We start from the raw sequence: 27509 nt of genomic DNA, 5'->3' as shown, positions 1-27509 counted from the left end.
CATGAAAAGTAATAAAAAAATTATGTTGAAAATATGTAAATAAGCTGAGAACTAATAAAAAAAAAACTAAAAAAACAATAATAATAAAATAAAAATCAAGATGAACAAGTGGAGGCACTGCTTTTATATTCATTAAAAACATACATTTATAGGTCTAACTTTCACTTTCACTGTTTCACAATCAGTGTTTGCTGAAACCTAACAGGAATAACAAAACATGAGGATATAGTGTCATTTTATCACTCTTTTTTTTTTTTTATTATTATTATTATTATTTATTTACTTCCTTGCTTCATACACAATTGAGCTACACAAGTTTATGACCATTGTAGTACACTACTACTTCAAGAGTTTTTTTGAAATGTTTAAGATGCTTTTATTTTGAAATGTTTTCCGGTTGGCGGGCGGATTGAATCGCACAGTCTGGCTTCCCGTGAATCAGCTGAGGCATGTGACGTGAGCAGCTAGACACGTTTTGTTTAGCTTCCACGCGGTTGTTTGCTATCCACGTTTTTCTTCAACGCGTGCTATACAGTGTAACATTTGTCTTCATGAAAACGACTTTTTCGACATATTACGATCTTAAAACGACATTGTAAGTGGAGACAATTATGGGACCCTTCAGAGCACGTGTGGACTCCTGGCGTACTCACGACAACATGCCCGGGCTTGTCTGATCTTCTGGGCCGGTTGACAGGACTACCGCGCGACCATCATGGACAACAAATTTCCTCATCAACTTTTTCCTCATTTGTATTTTGATGGACCGCCTGACGTACAGTCGAAGCACAATTATGGAGGCTGGGGTTCATACGAGCGCGTGCTTGCTGTTGGTGCTGGGCAGGTAATGGACGATTCACATCATAACGATATTATATTTGTTGTTTCTATTACAAATTTGGTCACACTTTAGGGTCCAGTTCTCACTATTTATTAACTATTATCTACGACTTTTTCCTAAATAAACTCCTAATTACTGCTTATAGTCAGGCAGAATGTGCTTTATAAGTACTAATAAACAGCCAATATCCTAGTAATATGCTAATAAGCAACTAATTTATAGTGAGAATTGGACCCCGAACTAAAGTGTTACTGTAAGTGTTTATGAATGATTATTTGAAGTACAGAAAATCTAAATGCTTTAATCTTAAGGTTTATTATTGTATATGCATGCATTAGCTAAATGAGGATTTGTTTAAGAATCAAGTAAAAAAACTAATTTAATAGAGTTGGAACAATCATCATCTAGATACTTAACAAAATACCCCTTGAAGAATCAGCATGCATTAAAATGGCTGTTTGTGTTTTCTTCTGGCATGACAGGATTTAACAGAAAGAGAAAAATAAATGTCAATGTTGTTTCACCTATATATTAGGTTATATAGTTCACATTCTCCAGCCTGTAATTGTGAATCTGTATCATGACAGACTTGTTTATTGTGAATTTACAGTGTGATGCTGAAAAATCATTGGCTCATCCTGAGTTTCAATCCCAGCACACAGTGAGCGGTGAGAAATGGGTGCCGGTCAGACCAGCGGTTACCCCTTTAATGCCAGCATTTGAAGGTAAACATTATTATTAATGGTCTGAATTTTAGTCATTAGCTGGATTTAAATGTCAAACAAAACATCCTCGGATCCCAAAATGTAAAATGCAATTTGCAGTGCATTTGTTTGGTTATAAATAGACAGTCTGTGTATTTTAGCCATTGGTTATTTTAAGTCACTCTTTGTGCATTGTGGTGAATCTCGTGGAGAACATTTATAGGTTATTTTTTTAAAAATAAATATATAAGTAAATCAGGCCACTTTTACCAATGGGAATGGCAGTGTTATTTTAGTTTTATTTATATAACGTCACTGCCAGATGAGAACCTAATTTCTCCATATTTCGTCTTGTTTTTCCCAAAATCATCAGTAAAACCTCATAACTCAAACACTACATAAATATATATATATATTAGGGGTGGCACGGTTCACAAAACCCACAGTTCGGTTCATATCACGGTTTTAGGGTCACGGTTTTCGGTTTTGTACGGTTCTTGTTGTTATTTTTTCTTTTAATCTTGAAATTTCCTTCAGCATATGATATATAGCTTATTGGCTTAATTATCCACAATTTAGGATACAGTATTAACATTTTTGTAATGTAATCATGCACTAACTGAATTTGACTTGACTTTAAGCACATTATTGGGACCATCTCTGAGTAAAAGCTAGGTGAGATTTTGATACAGCAAGAGAGAAGACATTGATGATGACATGCTTTTCGTTTATTTGGCAAAAAAAAAGGAGAATGTGTGTTGTTATCTCTACAGGAACAAAGATTGAAATTAAATTGCATTTATCAAACTGCCAACTTCAGTGTAGCTCTTACAAAAAAAAAAAATATTTTAAAAGAAAAAGAGAGGAACACTTAAAGCTCTGTCTTTTAAACAAGTCAAAATACTTTAAACATAAATATATAATATAATGTAATAACATAATATAATGAGGCTATAACAATAGCAAAGGCCATAATCATAAAGTCAAGCATAAGTTTAACCATCTTAACACAAAAACAGTATAAACAATGCTTCTATTCCCTGAGAGTGAGGATACATTTCTTTCACTTGAAATTAAATTGCAGTATTTGGAAACTAGAGATTAAAGTGGCACTGTATATATATATATATATATATATATATATATATATATATATATATATATATATATATATATATATATATTATATATATATATATAATATATATATATATATATTGCTTAAATGCTGCGGACAGTAAAAGTTGTTTCCTAACCGGCTCTCTCCTGTTTGTGCTTATCGACACATTGGCGTGATGTCTTCTCAAATGAACTGTCATATTAGAAGTGTTGCCATTAGCATATTGAATGCATTTTGCACAATACTTGCACACAGTCGCAGTTCTATCACTGTTTTATTTCCGTTGTCATCGTAAGTAACATGAAATCCAAAATGTTCCCACACACCGGATTTGAACGACGCGGGCGCATCCGCCAACTCCGGGCAGCCTTCATTATCTCATCCACTTGCCATTTCTGCAGCACTCCTTACTCCACTTTTACTGTCTATATGTATGTTCGCGCGAAACTGTCTGAGCACGGGGCTACATTGCGCATGCGTCGAACCGTGCGACGCACACACGAACCGAACCGAGACAAGCGAACCGAACGGTTTGGGTGTTTTTTCATGTACCGTGCCACCCCTAATATATATATATATATATATATATATTATACATCAACAGACATCCACTCGCATTGCGTGTGTAACAGTGGCTAGATAGTGCAGTTAAACTACTGCACACTGACGACCGCTAGAGAATGCGGTGTTTAGCGTCATTGTTAGTGCACTCGCTTTGCATGCCAGCAGCGATCGGGCCAGGGTTCGAGACCGACTCGGAGCAGGGCGGTTGGGATTGAAGTGTGAGTTTTGGAGGCGGAACAATGAAGAGAGGGGTGGGTTTGTTTGGGTTTATTTCAAATATCAACAGTGTTCAACAGCGTGTTTGAAAATCTATTTACCCCACCTTTAACAAAATAAATAAGAATACACCATGCTAGGCCTAATATAAAATAACGAATAGGCTAACCTACACAAAGTTTATATAAAAAACTGAAACTGGAACAGAGCGTTTAAGTTCTTTAGTCACGAGCAGTGAGTAATTCTCTCCCTCACCTTTGTTCTTTGATTAACATTAATGACAAGACTTGGATTAAACTTCCCAACTCATTGATTTAATTTACAATCTTTGTTTTGAAGCGCAGGGGTTTGGGGTGAATAGACTTTCAATGGAGGGACAGAAATCTTTCATTAAAAATATAATCATTTGTGTTCCAAAGATGAACGAAAGTTATTCTGGGTTTGAATGACATGAGGGTGAGTAATCGATGATATAATATTGTTTTTTGGGTGAACTCTCCCTTAAATATTTTGAGTTGGCTTTTTTTTTCAGTTCAGATCTTCTCATTTTAATTTTAGTTTTATATTTTATTTCAGCTTCATGTCAGTCACATTTTTATTAGTTTTAATTAACAATAACGACACCTGTGAACGGGAGTTTTAATTGTAATGTCACACTGCAGAGAAAAAGCTTAATTTTCTGTATGCAAGATAGAATTTTGTATTTTTTCCTTTTGTTTTTGTATTTATTTATTTTTTCTTTCCAAGATGCCATAGTCACATCTGTTGATCTACCAGATCCAATGGATTTTCCAGAGCATGTAAGTTCGAGCAGCATGATTCTCAAAGTCTTTGGGTTTGCTCATTTTTGTTATGAATAGAGATGCACCAATTGCAATTTTCTTGTCCGATTTTTTTTTTTTGTTTGTTTTTTTTTTTTTTTTTTTTTTGGTAGTGTGACCTGCCAATACCGATTTTTGCCGATTTTGACTTTCTTCCTCCTAATTAATACTACAGAAATTAATCAAATGTAAAATAACTAGATAATCTTCATTGTAAAAATTAAATACAGATTATTGCTTACAATTAAAGTTATAAAACGTATTTAGTCGAGAGCAAAGAATGATTTTCTTCGTCTTTTGTTCTTTGATTAACATGACAGATGGCAGCAGGTTTATTTGGCTGCTGTCACTTTAAGAGTTTATGCACGGACCCAATATTACTGTTACACAACACGTGTTCTCTTTCTCAACTATTTAACATTCCAAAACTGACTGTGTTTAACTAAATACTCGCCAAGATGGGCATTTTGTTGGAGAGAAGAGAGTGAGAACGTGCAGCTGACGTTATTGCCTGTGCCGTTGGTAACAAAACGGATCAGCTCGGAATCGGAAAGATGTGAGACTGACCGGCCGGTCACCGATCCTAGCCGATCATGTGGGAAATCGGCCGATTCCGATCCCTAAACGGTCGATCAGTGTATCTCTAGTTATGTAGTGACTTTTCCTCTCAAAATGTTGTATTTAATACAAAAAAGGTGTTTTATCTCTGTTTTCCCTTCAGATGAGTTATTTCTACAAGCATTACTGTATGGACGCATTCGCCACGATGGGACATTTGCTCTACGATAACGTCTCTTTCAGAAATAAACCGGTGAGGGAGTCTGGATGTGTGTGCTTGTTGTGTTCAGATTGATTTGTCTTGTTGTTGTTGACGTGTTTTCATGTTTACTAGTGGTCCTGTAGTAATTGTCTTCTGTTCTTGTTTTTCCAATCAGGGTGTTATGTCAATGAATTGGTCTAGAAACTTTATAGAAGGCTTGAGTTATAAGAGGTAAGATTATTTTGTGAATTAAAACTTGTCTAACAATTGATAATCAAAAGTTGATAACTGCCCCTATTATGCTTTTCCGAATATTACCTTTCAAGCTGTGTAATAGCACACAGCTATTACAAATAAATTGATTGTCTCCTAAAATAAAGAACTGATTCTGAACTGTTCAAATGAATCATCAGCATATCTACGTAACAAATTTGCATAATACCCACCTGTGTTCGTCATTGGCTGCTGCGATCGTCGTCTACTTTGACCCACCCTTAAACACTGTAGTTGTAGCTAAGACCTGGAAGTTTAGTTTGTGTTGTGGACTTGTTGAGAAGATGCTGTTTTCAGTGCTGCAAATTCACTTTGCATGCACTTCAAAAGGATGAGGACTTGTGCTGGAATTGATACAGTAAAACCGACTGCATCGTTACTGTTTGTATCACTGTGTATCAAGTGCTGAGGAAGAGTAAAGTGTGCTCAGATTACATCAACCAGTCACAACAGACTGGGCCGTCTGACCAATCAGAGCAGAGTAGACTCACGGAAAGGAGGAGTTTAGAGAGACTGAATCATCGATCAAACTGTTTTCAGAGCCTTTGAGAAATGAGCAGATATGCAAAATTTAGCATAATAGGGGCATTTAAAAACAAAAAAAACGTTTCAAGATTGTCCAGTTTACATTTTCAATGTGTAATGTCAGAGGAAAAAAATGTATAAGGTGAAGTTTCACTTTTCTAATGCATTAAAATGAATCCTCAGATGCGGCTTCCTTCTTTTAGGTGCGAGTATGGACATTACTTCAAGAATATCCGTCGTTTGCACTATCTTCTCAGCGATATTGTGAGCGATGTTCCTCCATCTCTCCTTTCCTCGCTCCTCTTTGAAGAGCTGAGTTCTCAGAGGGTGCAGAAGGAGTTCAGTTCAAATTCCACAGGGGGCGCTCTAGGATATGTGCCCTTATATGAGAACAAGGGTGACAGTGGCGGCTGTCTAATCTATCCCGGTGGAGTCGGGATGGACAAACTCTGTATCCTTTTCCATAGTTACCATAGTGTCATGGTTTATTTGATGCCAAGGTGATGAACATTACTAAGGGGTCAGTAATCTCAATAACTGAATATTTAACTCTATACATGTTTGGATGTTCTAAAGAACATACCTGTTTATACCTGTTCAACCAAATACCTTACCAACCATCCAGAACTCCATGCAATCACATTGCAACTAGGGCTGTGCAATTAATCGCAATTGCAAAACAATCGTGATTTGAACACATTCGATTTCTAAACCGCATAAGGCTGCGATTTTATTTATTAATTTATTTATATTTTAATTCAGAATACTGCAAAGTTCTTGTGCGCATGTTTAAGATGTTAACCAATCAGAGCTCACGCAGATTACGACAAAGCTGAGCGGGAGAAAGAATAGGCGAACGGGAAGAAAGAACATAAAATATGGATGCAGATCAGAATAAAATTATTTGGTGCCAAAGAGAAATTCAACATCAGTCGTTTGGGAGTATTTTGGATTCAAGAGAGGATGTGTCAGAGAGCAAGTTAATTTGCAAAGACCTGTGAAATGATTATTGCAACGAAACGGAGCAATACAACAAACCTGTTCCAACACTTAAAACAGCGCCATAAAAAACTGTATGATCAATGCATGTCGACAAAGTCCATCGACGCTAACAAAAACCAAAAGCAATTGCCAAAATCGCAATTGCAATATTCATTAAAAAAATCGCAATATGATTATTTTGTCCATATTGCACAGCCCTAATTGCAACACACTGAGGTGTCTAATCCTGTAGAGTTCAGCTCCAATTAAACACACCTGAACCAGCTAATCAAGGTCTTAATAGTAGGCATCCTGCCCTGCGTCCCAGTGCATACTATCCATCCTAAGTAGTATGTGAGATTAGAATAAGTCCTAAAGAATCATGTCTTGACTATTTTAAACTTGCAGTTACCCTGGTTTGCAGTTGAATATGTACTCAGCCTGTTAAGTAAAACAATCTGAGATGTGATTAATTTTGAGATTTTATATGGACGTGGTGTTAATGTTATTTGTGCAGGTCTTAAAAAAGGTCTTTAAAATCAAAAACTCTAGATAGTTTGTTCATAATTCTTTAGAACATCCAAATGTGCGTTTGCTTCTTGTAATATTTCCTTTACTGCTGTTCCTCAGTTTTCCACAAGGTGGTGCAAAAGTATAATGATGACAAGCCTCCTAGTTTTGTCATGCAATCCAAACCTTTTGAGTTTCCTTTGAATGGAACTATCAGACAGCTCAGTGTGGGCAATATGGAGAATCTAGGTGAGATGTGAACAAAGCTTACCTTTGAGAAGAGTCAGTGATCACACCAATCAATGAAATTCATGCAATGATGGTGCAATGTCTTCATGTCAGAGTGAAAAACACATTTCATGTTATGTGAAATTATTGCATGTCAAACATCTGTGTGCAGGTAATGTGGCTGTGCGGTCAGATTATTTCTGTTCCGTGTGGGTCCTAGGAATTCAAAGGAGGCCACAGTTAGTGGACGTCATCCAGGCAAAAGATCGCTTCACCTGCGTCACCGTCAGGTGTGTCTGAAAGCTCTCACTTTAACATGCACCTCACAGAACCGTCACACAACTTGTGCTCGTGATGAACCCTGATTATTCAGGGCTTCCTTAAGCCTGACTACTATTTGACTAGGTGATTTTTAAAATGTCCCTAGCGGTTATTCAAATGATCAGCGTCACAAAGCTCCGCTGATACTGAACTGATAATCAAATGACTTTTTTACTTTTGCGCTGAATAAGTGTATGCTTGTCTGAGTGCAGATTTTTTTTTTTTTTTTCAAATCACTTTTTTTTCCTTGTCATTATGTGCTCATGGTTGAATAGTGTTCTGTGTTGGTTAGTTACATCTACTGCACACCACCGTCAAAATAGCATTTATTTAAGCCATAATGTACAAGGCTATGCTATATTGTAGTGATTTTCAACTGGTTTGGCCATGGGATGCACATTTTCCCATGGTTGTTGAGCCAAGGTCAAGGTACTATTTATTGTCTCCCTTAGGAGAAATTTGTCTTGCCGCGACCTAGTTCCTAAAAGAAAGCGTCTAAACAAATTTTCAAATAGGCGCTATGTTTACATATAAATTGCATATCTGAGCTCTAAATAACTAAAAAAAAAAACTCTTCAAACAATGTATACCTAAAAGTATTTGTGTGTTACTAGATTCATTAAGAACGGTGGGAACATAGCTTAGGATATTTCCTGGATCTGCATGTTGTATTTTAGCCTTTGTAACAGTAGCTAAACCTATAACTTGAGTAAAAAACTTGTTTGTGTTATTGATGTGTGTATTCTCTTTCACAGTCCACACCTCCCAAATGAGCTTTTGGTGGTCAATGAGTGGGGAGCAGCATATCTTTGGGATGCATATAAAGGGTACGTGTGTGTTTTAAGAACAATGTGTGCTTCACTGCCTGTGTTATCTTGTGCTTAGAGCTCGGCTCCATCGTCATCATATCAGCTTCCGCTACAAAATGTTCTTTAGTTGAGTTTGTGAAGTACCCAAGCTCCAAAGGTCAGGTTAACTGAAAATTTTTCGTCATTGTCTTTTTTTTTTTTTTTTTTTTAAGCTGTTATGGAACAATCTAAAGGATAACTCGCCAATGTCTCCTTTGATTAAAGGGGTCCTTGATCATGATTTCACTTTTTTAACTTTAGTTAGTGTGTAATGTTGCAGTTTGAGCATAAACATTTGCAAAGTTACGACGCTCAAAGTTCAATGCAAAGGGAGAATTTTTTTTTTTTTTTTACAGAAATTGCTTTTTAAGGACTACAACAAGCTTCTTCCCAGGTTGGTGACATTACAAACCCCAAAATTTACATAAACCCTGCCCCCGAGAACACACAACAAAGGGATTGAGGCCACGTTGGGCTGCTTTAGAGAAGAGGAAGAGTTGCTGTAGTAGAGTGTTGTTACCATGCCGTCATTTTATGCCGGACTGCTTCACAAACGAGGGTCAATTCAATGCTGGATTTGCACAAAAGATTAACATGACGGCACATGCTAGTGGATGAGTTGAATCACCTCCACAGCAACTACATAAATTTATCCACTAACCATTCAGAATCATCCAGTTTCATTCTAAAAGTTGTAACTTCTTCCTGTGACTCTCATCAGTGTCCGACTTCGGTTTGAACAATGTAAGGCTGAACACCGTTACTGACAATCCTCATTTTGGCTGCGTGAGATTCTCCGGCTTTGTTGTTGTTGAGCAACTGAAGCGCGAGCTGTTAAAGCTCCGCCCTCTTCTGAAAAGTGGGTCGGGAGCAGCAGCTGTTTAGCATTTAAAAGGACACACAAAAACAGCGTGTTTTTGCTCACACCCAAATAGGGGCAAATTTGACAAGCTATAATAAATGATCTGTGGGGTATTTTGAGCTGAAACTTCAGACACATGCTGGGGACATAATAGGTCCCCTTTAACATCAGTTATTGGAAACGCTGTCATTTCGCAATAGTTTTTTCGACATTTAGAAAATATTGCAAAAGTTTTGCGTGAATCTGTAATGGAAACAAGGCTATTGTTTACAAGCTGTTTTATTGACATCTTTCTGTAGTTGAGTGATAACATGAGACATGAAATAGATTCTGATGTTCATTTATGTTTATTTTGTGCTGTAACTAGTATTAAAGCAGAAGAGATGTTCAGTTCACTACCGCTTCTCTTGATCTGAGGCGGCAACAGCGATCTGTCATGCCACCTTTAAGAGAAACCGCCGAAACTGTATTTATTTAAATTTCAGTTTGTTTGTCACAGAACATCATATGGCTTCAGAAGATATGAAATATAGTGCAGAAGTTGTATGGATAACTGTTGTTTTAATAATGGTTTTGTCTTATTGAAACAGGACAATCTCAGTCCATGTAAAACAAGCTGTCAAAATTTCACCTTTTGTTTTTCCATGAAAGATAGAAAGTCATATTGGTGTAGAATGAAATGTGGTGCTTTTGTCATAAACACAAGTACCACGGGAAGCTGTTTAATACCACAAAATATACATGATGCATAGAAGCTAATTTCCGGATTGCATTCATAACCACAAATCATACATGAAAGCTTCAGCATGGTTCCTTGTTGAACATCCACAAACAAATTCAGAGAATTGTTGACCTGAAGTTCATGATCAAGCAGAGTTCATGATCAAGCTGCAAAACCTCTAGTTAGCGGGTTAATGAGTCTGTGCATCGAGCTAATGCAACCCTGTACCGTGTGACGCAGTGTGTGGATGTTGTAACCTGTCCGGAGTTTTGTGACATTCTGTTCTCTTTCAGATTGCAGAAGTTCCGTGAAGAGCATTCCAACCTGTACTTCAATGCTAAATCGCCATGGCGATGGTGCGAGTTCTCCTGTCACCCGAGAGTGATGATCTATGCTGACAGAACAGGGGCGGAGCTTACAGACATAAGGGTAAAGTGGCACTTCTTAGGTGCATTGTTATTGGCCAAAATTGTGATATAGAACTGAGTCCTCCATAAACATTTAGTACTTTTTCAGACTGCATTGTTTTGTTCATTTTAATAGCCAAACCACTAATACAGCAACATCCTACCAGAGTAGAAGCAGCATCACGCAAAGGTTTTTGGCCAATTTAAAAATACTTCATTATATTAGACATTGTAGCATTTATCTGTGATGAATGAATAATTCTACTATCAAAAGTGGAGGATGTTACAGAGATAAAATTAGTATGCAGCTGAAGACGCGCCTCTTCCATGAACACTTAAATAATCCACAACCATAAACAAGGGCACTTACTGGAACACCCATTTAAATCAGTCTTGATGTCTTGCTCTTCTTTTTTGCATTCTAGTTTGCATGCTTATCTTGATTATGCTTTAAATTTGGCATTGTGTATTAAGAAAATACGTTTTTTTTGTTTGTTTTTTTAATGCTCCTTGGTAACACTATTTTAGTGTCCTTGTTACATGTAGTTACTATAGTAAAAACTATAAATTATGTATAATAACAATACATCTAACCCTAAATCTATAGTAAGTACATGTTAATTAATATTACAAATATTAAAAGTACTATAATAGTACTTAAATGTATAATTACAGTGTAACAATGACAACTCAAAATAAAGTGTAACCTGCTCCTCATTTTTAAGTATTACAATAATAAAATTAAATAAAAAAAAATTAAATAAAAACATCCGATAAATTAATGTAAAATCTAAATGTGTTTGACTGGTTGAATGTGGTTTGAGAACACTTAAATCATCGTATTATTATATCTAATATTAAATTCCTATTATTTTATTATTATTATCAATAATAATAGGATTTTTTAATTTTACAATAATTAATAATACTTAAAATAACAATATTTAAAAACAATATCTTATTAATATAGAGTCCTTTTTTTGTTATTAATATTAAGATTTAATAATACCAATAATAATTAGATAATAGTAATGGGATTTATTATTATTATTATTATTATTATGGTATAGTATTTATAATATTTCTTCAACTATTTAAACTATCAAAGTAGAATATTATTTAAAATATTAAAGTACTTTATCACCTACATTTTATTAACTTCATTGTAAAATGTATTCGGTGAAGAACGGCCTTTAATTAAGCTGAATTGACCACAATTTGTACCACTACTGTTTTGTTTTTTTTTCTTCAGTTTTGTGTATTTTATGAGCGTTCTTTTGTTAGTCGTCTCTTCCTGTGTTTTTAGGTGGGTCTCAATTTATTATTAATCTTTGTCACTTCCTCTATGCAGAGTGATAATTGCTCTTACACATTGTTCCGGATTGGAAAGACGCCAGGTTGTATGTCGGGAGAGCGAGTGATACTAGCCAAGTACCTGGGAAAAAACAACGTCAACCACCACCTCATTAATACCCAGGTAAACACTGTCATATATCACGATTCAAGATGAGTGTTTGTGTCAGATATCAGTTCCACCTTTTTTCAGTGAGATCCTCCAGAACTTCCTTGAATGATAATCTGTATCAAATGTCATGGGATTGATTTTTAAACAGGGCCTTTATAGGAACTACTGTCAGTATAATTAGAAATTTGATCATTAATGCTGTGGGGCATTTCCTTATTGAATGTGTTTTGTAATCGTGATGCTGACATTATCAAAAGGTAACTTGGCACTATCATGGTAGTCATTGTACCCAGTTACAAAGGTATATAAATATAGTAATAATTAAAGAGGTGGTTGAGTATGATTTCACTTTTTTAACTTTAGTTAGTGTGTAATGTTGCTGTTTGAGCATAAACAACATCTGCAAAGTGTCAACTCCGGTTTGAACAATATAAGGCTGAACACCGTTACTGACAATCCTCATTTTGACTGCGTGAGATTCTCCAGCTTTGTTGTTGTTGAGCAACCGAAGCGCGAGCTGTTAAAGCTCTGCTCTCTTTTGGAAAGGGGGCCAGGAGCAGCAGCTCATTTGCATTTAAAGGGACACACACAAAAACTGTGTGTTTTTGCTCACACCCAAATAGGGCAAATTTGACAAGCTATAATAAATTATCTGTGGGGTATTTTGAGCTGAAACTTCACAGACACATTTTGGGGACACCAGAGACTTATACTACATCTTGTAAAAGGGGCTTTATAGGTCTCCTTTAAGTATCGTGGTATACTATTTATACACTACTGTTCAAATGTTTGCTGTCTGTAAGATTTTTTTTTTTTTAATGTTTTAAAGAAGTCTGTTCTGCTCACCAAGGCTGCATTTATTTGATCAAAAACACAGTAAAAAGAGTAATATTGTGGAATATTATTACAATTTAAAATAGCTTTTTGAACATGTTTTAAAATGTAATTTATTCCTGTGATCAAAGCTGAATTTTCAGCATCATTACTCCAGTTTTCAGTGTCACATGATCCTTCAGAAATCATACTAATATGCTGATTTGCTGCTCAAGAAACATTTCTGATTAGTATTAATTTTTAAAACAGTTGTGCTTGTTAATATTTCCAAAAAGAACAGCATTTATTTGAAATATAATTTTTTTGTTACTTTATAACTGTCACTTTTTTCAAATGAATGCTGAATAAAAGTTAATATCTTTAAAAAGATCTTACTGACCTCACACTTTTGAGTGGTATTGTCTGTTTAAAGATCCATTATTATTACCTGGTATCTGATGCCATTACTGTACAGTACAAGAGAAATAAAGCATTTCCTGTTTCCTCGTCTGCAGTTTTCCACTTACCTCATGGATGAGCGTGTTCCCAGTGTTCCCATGCTGAAATGGAACCATATGATGGACTCGCCACCGGTATTTGCCTGCGGTTTGCCAGCACAGACCCCAAGCCAAACCAGCAAATTGCTGCTTGGTACTCACAGGTCACAGGAAACCATGCTACTGCAGTACAAGGGTGAGGGATTTGTGTATCAGCAACAGTTTCTGTTCAGTTGTTTGTCATAATTTGTACTTTTATGTATTTGGCTGATGCAAATTGCTGTGTATTATTCCTGGTAATGTGCCACCAGTTGGCAATTAGGTTTATGGAAAGCATGTATTGGGGGTATATTAGTTGAATCATATTTAGGGCTGCACGATTTATCGCACAATACGAAAAATAACTTTGAACTCAATCGCGATTATCGCTTAAACCTGATTATTTGTTTATGCGCAGCTTGTCAATGAAGTATGGCTCCAAATGCTAATCCATCTGAAAGCACTGCGAGTTTGAGTCGCTTATAATGTACATTTGAAAAAGCAACACATGCATCAAACAACTTTCCAGACATGAGAAGCATTTATTAACATCTTGTCCAACAAAAGATACCATTTAATAACATGTTTTTACTCCAAACTCACTTCATAACGACAGTTGAGCGTGCTTCTGTGAGATGATTTGGGTTTTCACACAGAATAAGGCAGTCGTGTGTTTATTAGTCATGTTTAATCAAAGTGTTTTAATCTTCTGTTTATTCAGCTACATCGATATGACACGTGTTATCTACTTCTGCGGCAGGGCATATTTAGAGTTTCTGCATAAGAGCGCCCTCTGGCTTTCAGATGGAGAAGCATTTACTACTGATCACAGAGCCGTACAGCTCTGAAAAGCTGCACATAAAATAATCGCAGCCTTTGCCAAATCATGTGCGATTTTAATCGCGATAAATCGTGCCAGCCCTAATCATATTGGTCACTGAATATTTTCATGCATTACAGAATGCATTTTTGGCTTCCACTTTGCTGCTATTATAATTATTTTTCTATGTAAACATGCTTTTTTCAGCATCTTGTGCAGACTTTTAAAATCCCATCTTGAGGTGCGCAAAATTGGAAAATCACATAAAACATTTGCGAATAAAACAGCATTTCCATCCCATGTATTCAAGAGAACAAAATCGTCACTTCCTGGAAAATTGACACAAAATACCTGTAATAAAAATGGAAGTTGTTGAAATCAGTGAAGCCACTGTGGCTCTTTTTGTCTTGCATCATAAGTGGCTTGCATCCTAGAGCATGTAGATGAAACGCAATAAACACGGTCATGTTGTCTTGCTTTTGGAGGAGCATGCCTGCTGTTTGAGAACGCAATTGTGAAAGGTCATTATACCCAACCATTTTAATAACAGACTTTGTCTCAGGCATTTCAGAATGACCAGACAACCATTTGAGACGATGTGCAATGAAATTGTTCAGCTGGTTAGTTCAGTTATCTAATTACATTGTGGCAAAGCCAAATGTTTTTTATTGCAGAAGGGATTTATTCACTAAATGTGCAGCCGTTCTTATTAGATAAATTATCTGTTGAGCTCAAGTTTTTTTTAATGCACATTTTTAGAATTTATGTACATCTTGTCATTTCCATCGTGTTTTTTTTTTTTTAAACGATATTCCACAATGAATAAAAGCACTTTACTAAACAACTGAATAAATGACTGCATCTTTTTCTTTTGTCACTCAGGTGGGAGGGAGCAAGCCTGTCAGACTCAGGGACCCATTCAGAGGCTTTTTAGTCCCAAAGAGAGTCTGAGCCACCTAGACCTTCAGCTACCCCACAAGAAACACCTCGCTGAGAAGAGGCTGAGCGTAGCTATTGCAGGTCAAGATACTTTCATAACCATTTAAACAATTAAACCAGTTAGATAGATAGTACTATTTGACTAGCATTAGGTATGTACTATATTAAACGATTGCATTAGTCAACGGTGGGGGTGGAAAATGAAAGAAAACAGTTGTTGCAATGGCTTTCAAGTGCGTGAATAACGCTTGGTGCTCTTGCCTTTATGAAGTGGCACAGAACGGCAATTCCGCTGAATCATCCTTCCTCAGTCCGTTGACTTCACACCGTCTGAATAAGCACAACATAGAAGTTCCTCACTATAGAAAAGCACCTCTTCAGCAGACAGAATCACAAGCTGATATTGTAAACCCCTCCACTCTGTTGCCGTGTTCAGGCTACAAGAAGCTGATTTCCTGAGGCACTGTCAAAGTTTGAGAACCACTAGGGTAAATAATGGTGCACCAAATGGGACGTTGGGTTAAGTGGGATAGCTAAGCTTTCTTGCTCCATCTCGAGCATATCTGTGCTAACACTACCTAATTCTAGCTGTGTTGTCATGTGATAGTCTCTTTTAGGTTGATCTGAAGTGGTGAGGCGATAATCACAGTCAAAAGTGCAAAAAAAGAGATACTAAAATCATCGGATCATGAGCTGCTTTTGTAAATGAACAGTGTTGCACAAATATTTATTTAATTAAATCACAGCTTTTGGGATTTAAAGGGTTAGTTCACTCTAAAATGAAATTTCTGTCATTAATTACTCACCCTCATTTCGTTCCACACCCATAAGACCTTCGTTCATCTTCAGAACACAAATTAAGATATTTTTGATGAAATCAATGAGGTTTTTTTTATCCTCCATTGAAAGCAATGAAATTACCGTCATTCAAGGTCTAGAAAAGTAGTAAAAACATCGTTAAAATAGTCATGTGACTGCAGTGGTTCAAACTTAATGTTATGAAGTGACAAGAATACTTTCTGTGCGCAAAAACAAAACAAAAATAACAACTTTATTCAATAAAATTCGTCATTCGTCACACCCGTCATTCTTATACGCTTCCAGGTTCTACGTCCGAATGCTGACTCATTATTGGCCGGCTCCTGCGTCAGCATCACACACGTCATGCTGCTCACGTGACCAGAGCCGGCCAATACTGAGCCGGTGTTCAGACGTAAACACAGAAACTCTGCAGCGTAAATAGTGTATAAGAATGACGGGATAGACGAATTTGTTGAATAAAGTAGTTATTTTTGTTTTGGTTTTTTGCGCCCAAAAAGTATTCTTGTCGCTTCATAACATTAAGGTTGAACCACTGCAGTCACATGACTATTTTAACAATGTCTTTACTACTTTTCTGGGCCTTGAATGACGGTAATTTTGTTGCTTTCAATGGAGGATAAAAAAAACCTCTTGGATTTCATCAAAAATATCTTAATTTGTGTTCCGAAGATGAACAAAGGTCTTACAGGTGTGGAATGACATGAGGGTGAGTAATTAATGACAGAAATTTCATTTTTGGGTGAACTAACCCTTTAAATATTGCACTAATCCATATAGTGATTTTCTGTTTTATCTCAGTTAATCGTGCAGCCCTACTCTATTATTTGGTGCAATGATTATCAGACCACAGTACTCATGTTGCGCTTTCATGTTATTTCTCAGGTTTTACTGCTGTACAGAATAAGGACTACCTGTCCGTTTTCCAGCTCACAGATACTGGAGATGTCTTTTTCCAAACGTTGAAACTACACAAAGATCAGACCACGACCAATGAGGACATCCCAGAACAAGCTGTCAGTGTGGAACATACCACACATTTGGATACCAATAAAGATATCAGCAAAGACCCGTTAAGCAATTCTATTGGGAATAACCCAACTTGCTCTACCAGACCAAGCACCCCAAGGAAGGATCCTGACCTCCAGGTTGCCTGGAACAAATGGTTCAAACCCATTTTTAAAAAGGCTTCAGGAAAAAAACAACACTCTTATTTTCGACAGATAAGAACCGATGATATAAAGGGCTTAAAAGGCAAAATGCAGTATAACCTCAGTGAAGATCGCTCGGCGAGACTGAGGAGAGACCTTCAAGAGGTCATGAGGAAGAAAGAGTCGCTCTCGCATGGGGTTACGTACCTGCCTCACCTGGACGTGACACCAGTTCCCGATCCTGTAGACACCAACAATTGGGGCGACGATCTGAGCCAGCGCTTGGCTGCGGCATGGGAGGGCAATTGGAATCAATGGTGGGAGGAGAAGCTGGGATTGAACCGAGAAAAGAAAATTGCGGCTCTCCGTAGAAAACGTCAGAGAGCGAAGCTGGCCCGAGCTCGGCGTCGCGTGTCGCTTTCTGGAAGCTTCATCTCATCTCTAAGTTACCAAGAAAGTGTCTTGGGTTGGTCATCGGCGGGGAGCCAGTTTCAGAGTTCTGATGATGAGACTTTGCAAAAATCTCAAGACATGGACATTGAGGAATGGAGGTCCAGACCTGAGATACAAAGAAAGAGCCCTGTCATACTGAGACGGTTTTTAAATGATCAGTTGACTGCGGAAGGACCTATCAGATCTCCTCCACAATCTCCTCAGAGAAGGCGTGATGAAGACCTTTTGACATCTTTGTCAAAATCTCCGCCTTCCTTTCAGGTAAGGATTCACTGATAGGGAATTTCAAAGCAGACAACCAATAAATTTGCACTTCATTGAGGCGAATACTGATGATTTTATGTGATTGCTTTTAACAGAGTAAAATGGACCCGCTGTCTCATAAATTGAGAACTACAGACTTTATCTAGGCTGACTATCATTAATTTTTATCATATTTTTAATGAGAAATTAATGATGTTAACTAGCATAAATTGTATTGTCCATTTGCGCACTATTGTTATAGCTATAACACTAAATATAGAAAAAAAAAAAAAATGATCATGATCGTGAATTAAACAGGCTCAATAACAAATTAACGAGGTGCGAAGATGAAGTAATCCTCACTTGTGATGTGACAAATTGGCTAAACACAAATTGTCAGTGAAACTATCAGCAGAAATAACAGTAATAATCATAACCAATAATGTGTCAGACCCCAATATATCACACACCTCTACTTTCAGGTTGAACGACCAATCTCTGGCACCACTAGTGTTGCAACAGGGGTGGATTCGGGGCCTCGTTCAGCATCACCCACCTTGACACGGATGCCAACTAGCCAATTGAAACGGCGCAAGGAGTCTTTCCTTAATTCTATTCCCACTTCCCAGACATTTGCTCAGAACTCCGCACCAGATGATGAAATTTCTTTGTCTCATGTTCACCTTTCTACACCAACTCCATCATGCAGGATCTCCTTGTCTTCCCAGAGACTTTCCCAATTCAAAAGCTCCTCACAGGTCTCCAAGACAAAAAAGAAGTCTAGAATGGGCTTCTAAATATCTGGCTTCGATCAAGGAATGCTGCAAGGCAAGTGACCTACTTTTTGTGCGGTGTCAAATGTTTGGGTACTGTACGCAGGCGGGATGTGTTTGAACAAGGAACTTGAGCCAATGTTTCTATAGTGAGTGTGTTTCTGTGCACTGTGCGGGAATTGCACAAATGTTTGCGTGTATTAGTAATGAATAGCAATTGTTTGAACCAATTAGAGCGTACTAGTGGTCTATAGCTTAGTTGCTTGTCCACTTGCTTTTGTGTGGCACTTCGTATAAGAGTTTACATAACTTGCATAATGGCTATAGAGGAAAACCGAGGTGTTGTCATTATAATTTATTACATTAAAGGGTTAGTTCACCCAAAAATGAAAATTCTGTCATTAATTACTCACCCTCATGTCGTTTTACACCCGTAAGACCTTCGTTGATCTTCGGAACACAAATTAAGATATTTTTGTATAAATCTGATGGCTCCGTGAGGCCTACATAGGGAGCAATGACATTTCCTCTCTCAAGATCGATAAAGGTACTAAAACCATATTTAACTCAGTTCATGTGAGTACAGTGGTTCAATATTAATATTATAAAGCAACGAGAATATTTTTGGTGCGCCAAAAAAACCCCCAAAATAACGAATTAATTAGTGATGGCCGATTTCAAAACACTGCTTCAGGAAGCTTCGGAGCGTAATGAATCAGCGTGTCGAATCCGCAGTTCGGAGCACCAAAGTCACGTGATTTCAGCAGTTTGGCGGTTTGACACGCGATTCGACACGCTGATTCATTATGCTCCAATCTTCCTGAAGCAGTGTTTTGAAATCGGCCATCACTAAGTAAGTCGTTATTTTGGTTTTTTTGGCGCACCAAAAATATTCTCGTCGCTTTATAATATTAATATTGAACCACTGTACTCACATGAACTGATTTAAATGTGTTTTTAGTACCTTTATGGATCTTGAGAGAGGAAATGTCATTGCTCCCTATGTAGGCCTCACGGAGCCATCGGATTAAAACAGAAATATCTCAATTTGCGTTCCGAAGATTAACGAAGGTCTTACGGGTGTGGAACGGCATGAGCGTGAGTAATGACAGAATTTTCATTTTTGGGTGAACTAACCCCTTAAAGGTTCAGTGTGTAAATTTTAGTGGCATCTAGTGGTGAGGTTGCGAATTGCATCCAGTCCACCCCTCACTTTCAAAGCATATAGAGAAGCTACGGTGGCAAAGATGTCGTTGTCTGAGACAGAAAAGAGTAGCCAGTCAAGCAATGAGCAGTTTGTCCATTTAGGGCTACTGTAGAAACATGGCGCAAAATGCCGACTTCCATGTAAGGGGACCCGCGGTGTGTGTAGATAGAAATGTCTCATTCTAAGGTAGTAAAAACATAATGGTTCATCAATATGTAAGGTCTTTATACACCACTGAAAACATAGTTATGTATATTATATTGTATTTCTGTCAATAGATTCTCCTAAATATTACACACTGGAGCTTTAAGTTTCTTACTTGACTTTCAAACCATATTCAAAAACATCTTCAAATGCTTGCTCTGTGGGATTTTCTAGTGTTTGTTCTCAATCAAAATTTCATCACAGTATGTAGTGCAATGTGTTTTGAAATGGATCCTGTGGTATTTTGTTTGGCATGTTGCCCATCTGTTCCTCTGAGTGAACAGAAAGATCATTTCCAGCCTATGACAACTGACGACTTCCTCTCTTGTGATAATCGTGTCACACCAGGCAGAATTGCATCATGCGCTAGTCGTACGTAGTTTGTTTAAATCAGCTGATAACATCATGACGTTGTGGTTGATGAAGGCTCTCCGCATGATGAAGCCACTGTATTGTCTTGTTGTTGTGTAAAATCCAGTGGCAGTGAGGAGATTTACAGCATCTGCTGGCTGTTTGCCATTTTCTGTGTGTGTGGGATAGTTGAGGCTCTTGGGAACAGAGAACCAATTAGAGGTCAAGTTGATATTCATGATAACCCAACTAAGCAAAACAGGAGACACTGAGTGAATTTCAAAATAGCTTTTTTTTAATTGTGAATGTTTTTTTTATATTACCATGACAAAAATAACAATAAATAAGTTAATATCTACAAGAAGCTATACAGAACGTATATGCATTTTTTTTTTACATTATACAAATTTACATTTTTTATATTGCATTTTATGCTTTTTTTTGTTGCACATTTTCAACATACAGTATTTGTCTTCATACATCGACTAAAGTGAAACTTGTACTAAATTGGCAAGTAGGTTAACAACATCACACTCAAACATACACACAAAAAATAAACAGTCTGCTCTTTATCCCCCTCCCTGTGAATGCCATGCACACCACAATAAATCTCTGACTCTGACCTCAGAGAGGCGGCAGTTCTGCAGGCATGCAGCTTTCCCGCTGTCAAACGCTTACAATCATATTACAAAACTGTGCAAAGCACCAAAGTACAAGTCCTAAGTTGTTCTATAACAGTCTAGTGTACCTTGGAAATGTCATATTAAGCCGCCTGGAATGTTGACAAATCCGAACATGCACCAACTACTATAAACGCTATGGCTACATTTTTTTTTTTTTTTTGTTTTTCTCAACTTTTTAGCTGCCAGTGTTGTGCAGTGCTGAATTACTTCACTTTAGCTTAACACAAGTAATCAAGAGAGAAGTTTACAGTATGTGGATTGGCTTTTTGTAAAGCCGTAAAAGAAGACTTTTAAAATACAATTCTGATATTTTGGACTCGTTGGTTTCATTGAACCCAGGCACAATGGCACCTCGCTGTACAACATTAGGTTTCCAGCCAGGAGAGGTCTGTGACATCATCGTGAAGGATGAACAAGGAAGCCATTCAAATCATTATTTGGCGGTGTGGCGGACACATCTCCATTGGTGGTTGTGCTCCTTGGCAAGTGGTTTAGAGCGTACTACTGTCTGCAGGCACGGGACCGGAAGTTCGAGGGGAAGTAGGGTCCTTCGGCGTCGCTGCCCAGCGAGCTGCTCAGACTCTCTTCCCCAGAGCTCAGGTCTTCGCTTGAATCCTCACTGTTGTAAGAGGAACAAACACAGTCAGATGCAATCAAAAAGATGCCCCTGAAACCATTAGTCATTTATTTTGGGAATGTCCTAAGGTGTCACTTCTTTTTGAGAGAGAAATGAATTATTATATTTAGTTGTTATATTCATGAAGTCAAATGTTTTAAAACAAATGCGTATACTTGAATAATTTAAAACATTAAAATGTATTTGAAAATCTTGAAAACTAGGGTTGTCAAAAGTACCAACTTAAAAACTTAACTTAAAAAACTTAAAGTTAAAAATGTGATGATACCAGCCTTTTGAGCGCTGTTGAGTGGATTCTTAAACACCCCTGATTGGCCATTGTGTTCACACGCTCAACAGATATGTCTGTGATTGGCTACAATGATCAACACTTCAAAAACATGTTGTAAATAGACATCTTTGACGCTCTTCACTGAGTGCTTACACAGATACACAGGGGAGAGTTTAAGAGCAGGCATCTGTCAGTGGATCCCTAATGTATCTGCTGATAGACGCCTGCTTTCAAACGTCAAATGTCTATTTATAACATATTTTTGAAGCGTTGATCATTGTAGCCAATCACAGATATATCTGTTGAGCGTGTGAACACAATGGCCAATCAGAGGTGTTAAGAATCCGCTCAAAATGTTTGGTATCGTCACATTTTTAAAATTTGGTACCCAAGTCGGTACTTTTGATAACCCTAATACAAACTATGCCTTTGTTTCAGAGGTACAATTATTCTATTTATTTTTTATAATATTTCTGTTTAGGTTTATTTTTATTTCAGTTTTAGTTATTTTAGTACTTCAAGTTAGTTGCAAAGGCAACATTTCTACTTTTTCGTACAATTTTTACAAATCTAATTTTTTGTGCATGGCTTCAATCAAGCCTAACCCACAACATTCCTTTCCTTTCTTCTTCTAATCTATTGATGTTTTTCTTTTTCTTTATACCCTTGACATGTTTGGTTATATGTACTCTTGATAGTACAATATAATTGGTTCTCAAAGGAGAATTATTTGTACCATCTATCTGGCCACACCTCGCACACCCTTCTCTTACTCACCGGTGATGCTACACAACCTGTGACCTGTTTGTAAACAGACATTATTCTCAACCCACATTCCATTGCTACACCTAGTTTGACATGTATACATATCTAACCCATTAGCCATAGTGCGTCCTGTCTGTATTTTTTAGCCTGTAATCAGCTGTGTTGCTGAGCCTCAGGAATGACTTATTGCTCTTGGCAAATAAACATGCTCAGATTGGTTGCTGGGCTGAGACTAACCAATTCGCAGTTATCAAGTAACACGGTTTGGACATCTGATAGTAAGACGCTGGGTGGGGCATACAGAAAGAACTTCAGCCTGTGCTGACGAGGTTGTGACGTAAGTGGTGTGTGTCAGTAAAACACCAAGGTTAAGTCATGTCATGTCATGAGGAAAAACTGTGATTAGAACTGAAACCAGAAGTTGTGATGGAAAATTGCGCACATAGGCGTGTTTTAGACTTTTAAGACTTTTTTAATCTGTAGAATATGGAAATATAATTACTGTAATGTGGGATATAATGTGACTGATTGAATATGCCAGCCTTTTATTTTTGACTTTCATTTTAGTTGAAGTTTTAGTAATTTTATGTGCTTTTATTTCATCAGTCATTTTAGTTCTTAAACTTGTTTTATTTCACATAGTTGCAGAGGAAACATTTCTAATTTTCATATCTAATATTTAACTTTTATTTAAATTACCTAAGACTATTTTGTATAGTTTTGGCACCACTGTCAGGTTCTGCTGCCACAGAAGACCATTTTGATTTGTGCATTTTGATCTGTTTTTTGTTTGTTTCTGCAACTAAATATCGTCTAAATTGTTTTCTGTGGTAATCAAAACTGGACTGAAACCATCTGTATGTGGTTAAACCAGAATATTCCTATTAATTTCCTCTTCTACTAACTTCTACTTCAGTTTGAGTGTGACATACTAATGCCTGTGTCTTTCTGCAGGTGATCTGTTTACCTCTCGCTCTCGTCCCACGCGCCCTCTGGAATAGTGGGTAGCTCTGGGATGCTGCGGTAGCTGCTGTGCAAGTTCTGCGCCGTCCTCCGCGAGACGATCCACACCAGTTTCTTGTGGTCGGGTTTGGCACATTCTGGAGAGGAGTACTCCCTCATACACTGGTCTACGAGGCCACGCCAGCACGCCAGGTCAGCCTTCGAGATCTGAGTAGGGCAACAGACACTGCTGCATTAGACACCAGCTTACATAAGGACAGGGCACAGAGCCAGCGTAATTTCAGATGGGACCGACATGTGTAAACCGATAGTCTGCTGGCTACCAGGACACTTTAAGTGCTTTGGATTTTTCCTACACCAATGGATGTTTAAGTACTGTTTAAAACTAAAGGGATATTTATGATCAATTAAATGTGTTTGATTAAACTAGTTCTACTTTACCAGTCTGTGACATATTAACTTTTTATCTCTTCACTTTTTGAAAGCTTTTATTGGGCATTTAAAATGTCTGTCCTACTTCTGAGTATTTACCTTCAAGTGTGTTTGTATGCGGTGGGCGATCTCGAACAGATCCACAGACTGTAAGGCCTCGATCTCAAGCATCAAGAGCGACAAGGCGAGCACCGAAGGCTAAAGAGAGAGAGAAAATTCATCAGAATTCAAACTTCCATGCAAATTACTTCTGTGTCTATTTGTTTTGAAGTAGTTCTCACTTTTGCTTTGGAGAAAACAATTCTGCATAGGCAGGCTTTCAGCTGGGCTTCCAGTTTGTCAAGATTCAGGACGTCTTTTCTGAAAAAGTAAAACAGTTGATGACCAAAGTATTTAATTTGAGCTTGCATTTAGTTGATGTTAGCTGAGCTGTTTGTCATTTAACAAGCTGTTGCAGTCTAGTCAGAAGATTATCCTAGTTTCTGATGGCTAACTGCGTTCACTGTGACCCATATACAGCCAAATGCTCAAAGTGCACTCTTGTTTATCAGCCTTCACGAGTCAAAGCTTCCTTTGACAATCCTGCACATTTAAAAAAAAGTTTATCTGGCTTTGAGTTTGAAGTTCGATAATGCCACCACCCGTTCTTACCTGTTGGACGTGTGCGAAAGTGCAATGGCGTGGTACAAATGCAGAAAGGTTAAGGCTGTGACGGCTTTGAACTGGAAGTTGAGTTTCTCTGAAATGATCTTCTCCATTCGGCTGAGGTCTGAGACGGTGAACTTGCACTGGCTGATGCGAATGAGCTCGTGGCTGGATGAAACATTGCACTCCTCTTCGGTCACTCGGGCGGCGATGTGGAGGCAGCCGATGCTGATGCAGGCCAAATACTTGGATTGAACCTTGAACCAAAACGCAAAACCGATCGGTTACACCAGTGAAGACGTCATGTAATACATGTTAATCAGTCGGAATGATTTAGAATTAAATGGTTACCTTCATCATAGCGAGAAACCTGTCCAGCAGGTTAACGGCTAGTACAAAGGTCTGAGTGCTGTAACCGAAGAAACTGGTCAAGCTCCAGAGATCTTCTACTCGAGCATCTCGACATTTGGCTGAAACTCCATTACCGTTCTGTTTGGATGAGGGGAAATAAGTGACGTTTAAAGTTAAAACTGTGGTTTTTCTATTACATATTGTTAATTTGACCATTAAAGGGATACATTTACTCATCCTCAAGTTGTTCCAAACCTGTATGGATTGATTTCTTCTGCTGAACACAAAAGAAGATATTTTGAAAAATATGGGTAACCAATGGGGGAAAAAAAAATACTATTGAAGTCAATGGGATCTATCAACTGTTTGATTACTGACATTCTTCAAAATATCATCTTTTGTGTTCAGCAGAAGAAAGAAATCCGTACAGGTTTGGAACAACTTGAGGATGAGTAAATTATGACAATTTATTTTTGGGTGAACTATCCCTTTAAGAGTTGAGTTTTGACTATAAAGTCTTAATTTTATAGTTTACTAATACAGTGTACAGTAGTAGTCTCAATTTCAATAACTTTTCAAATAGAGTTTATATGTATTTTCACAGGAGCTAGTAAAACTAGTTTACCTCTTGGGTGGATTCGATCAAACTGAGACCCGTTTCCTTCGGCAGATAATGAACCTCCAGCTCCAAGTTGCTCTTCAGCTCCTTCATCAGTTTGAAGGCCTCCATGTTTTTTACTTTAACTGGGTTTCAAGTCTCCAAAGCACCTTGAAAAGAGAATTAAAAACATGAATTCCGTTCACCCAGGGCGGTGGGTCAAGGTTTTGCCCAGCCCCCTCTGCTCAGCTGAGCCTCGGTGTCGGGTTTCGCTGGTTAACGCCTTCTTACAGGAGATCCAAACAAATAAATCCGACGTCTGAGATGTGAAATAAATGTGGAAACGTCCTTTTTAAAACGCTTTGACTTGAATAATAAGGTTAGAATAGGATCGAAAGTGAATGTTATCCAGTGAAGCCCAGATGATCCTTCAGCTGGAAAATACCTCGATCAGAGGGGGAGGGGTTTAAATCTTTACACTGCTGTACAGTGTATGTTTTTAACCTTAAATTATATACGGTTTATCCGTGTATTACAATATAATAAATCCATGTAATGCCATGTAACATTTTACGGATCAGTCTATTCGACTCAATATACAGAAATCGACTTCAAATTATGTAGTAGCTTAAAAAGTAAACATCAAAGACGATCAAAATTCGGTCATTCCAGTAAAATAAATGTATGATTTGCATTACTGACATACACAAATGGTCGATAAAATAACATACAAATCAAGAAATATAACGTTTCAAATGACTCCTAGTCGAAATCTAGCCCATCAATACAAGCATAACCAAAGATCAAACCCATTTTCAGAATAATAAAACAACAACTAGAACGTTTAAACAGTGACAGTTCATGTATACCGACATTTAAAAAGAAAACCAACACGTTAACAAGAATTATTAAAGAGAAATAAAGGCAAATTACCAGAGATGTTAAAAGGACATTTTGTGTATCCGAGTCTTTCGTCTGTTTTCTCTGCTTCTCTTTCCTTTTGTTGATGTTGAATGTAGCTCCACCCCTCTGGGGCTGTCACGTAGGAAACGTAAGTCTCTCTGTTTAGATACATTTATGCAATTTATAACGGATGCTTTTATTATTCCTGTATTTAATAAATTGTATTTGATGTTGTTGTGTCTTTATAATGCATCTGTTTTAAATATTTAATGTCGTAAAACATACAGGCATAGTTTTAAAGCTTTCTCTGTCTTAAGATACTGACAGTCTAACCGACCAATAGAATCGCATGAAGATGCAGCGTTCAAATAGTCCGCCCAAAATTCTCGACGCTCATTGGCTGCTGGGTTCCATGTAGACACCGGACCAGATAGCTTGTCTTGCACTCTGAATGGTTGTTGCTGGGTTTGTTTTGACAGGGTTGCCAGGGGGTAGAAAATATAGTACAAATGCATTTCTCTTTCAAATGTTCATTTTGTGATGAGTTTCTGTGTTTTCCAATTAAAATTTTCTTTTTCTCTTCAATATTTATTAAACGAAATGTGAGTTACATTGTAGCTCAATGTTATAAAAAAATGCTATATGTAGTGAATTCCGATTAAGTTGAGGAGTGAAAGGTGAGAATATACCTTTAGGTCAGAGATATGATTGTATCAGGAACATCGAATTTAATTATATCTATAGAGAGAGGGGGGAAATCGGAATTTATGTTTAAAGTCTCCCCC

The 27509-nt window shown here is 37.4% G+C and overlaps 2 protein-coding genes across 4 annotated transcripts; one reads left to right on the top strand and one right to left on the bottom strand.

The window, feature by feature from the left end:
* Positions 1-419: 419 nt before the first annotated feature.
* taf1c (TATA-box binding protein associated factor, RNA polymerase I subunit C) lies at positions 420-24235 on the top strand. Of its 3 annotated transcripts, XM_051877836.1 has the most exons (16): positions 420-844; positions 1452-1566; positions 4193-4245; positions 4988-5077; positions 5202-5257; positions 6028-6275; positions 7436-7564; positions 7716-7833; positions 8620-8691; positions 10589-10724; positions 12054-12179; positions 13496-13673; positions 15219-15356; positions 16980-17959; positions 18424-18769; positions 23787-24235. In XM_051877836.1, exons 1-15 carry the CDS (start codon positions 716-718, stop codon positions 18736-18738), a joined length of 2883 nt encoding a protein of 960 aa, XP_051733796.1. In that variant the 5' UTR covers positions 420-715; the 3' UTR covers positions 18739-18769; positions 23787-24235. The 3 variants fall into 3 exon arrangements, with proteins under 3 accessions (XP_051733796.1, XP_051733797.1, XP_051733798.1); XM_051877837.1 differs by lacking the exons at positions 420-844; positions 4193-4245 and having other exon boundaries at positions 1453-1566; XM_051877838.1 differs by lacking the exons at positions 420-844; positions 1452-1566 and having other exon boundaries at positions 4190-4245; positions 6008-6275.
* On the bottom strand, positions 20750-27236 carry ccng2 (cyclin G2). Its single transcript, XM_051877865.1, has 8 exons — positions 26755-27236; positions 25849-25991; positions 25224-25361; positions 24879-25129; positions 24509-24587; positions 24327-24425; positions 23800-24002; positions 20750-21778 (listed from the first exon to the last, which is right to left on the bottom strand). Exons 2-8 carry the CDS (start codon positions 25951-25953, stop codon positions 21661-21663), a joined length of 993 nt encoding a protein of 330 aa, XP_051733825.1. The 5' UTR covers positions 25954-25991; positions 26755-27236; the 3' UTR covers positions 20750-21660.
* Positions 27237-27509: the final 273 nt, after the last annotated feature.

This window comes from Ctenopharyngodon idella, chromosome 21 (assembly GCF_019924925.1).
Source record: "Ctenopharyngodon idella isolate HZGC_01 chromosome 21, HZGC01, whole genome shotgun sequence".
NCBI classification, from domain to species: Eukaryota; Metazoa; Chordata; class Actinopteri; order Cypriniformes; family Xenocyprididae; genus Ctenopharyngodon; species Ctenopharyngodon idella.
The sequence above is the reverse complement of the archived record's forward strand: the minus strand, read 5'-3'. Positions and strand labels throughout refer to the sequence as shown.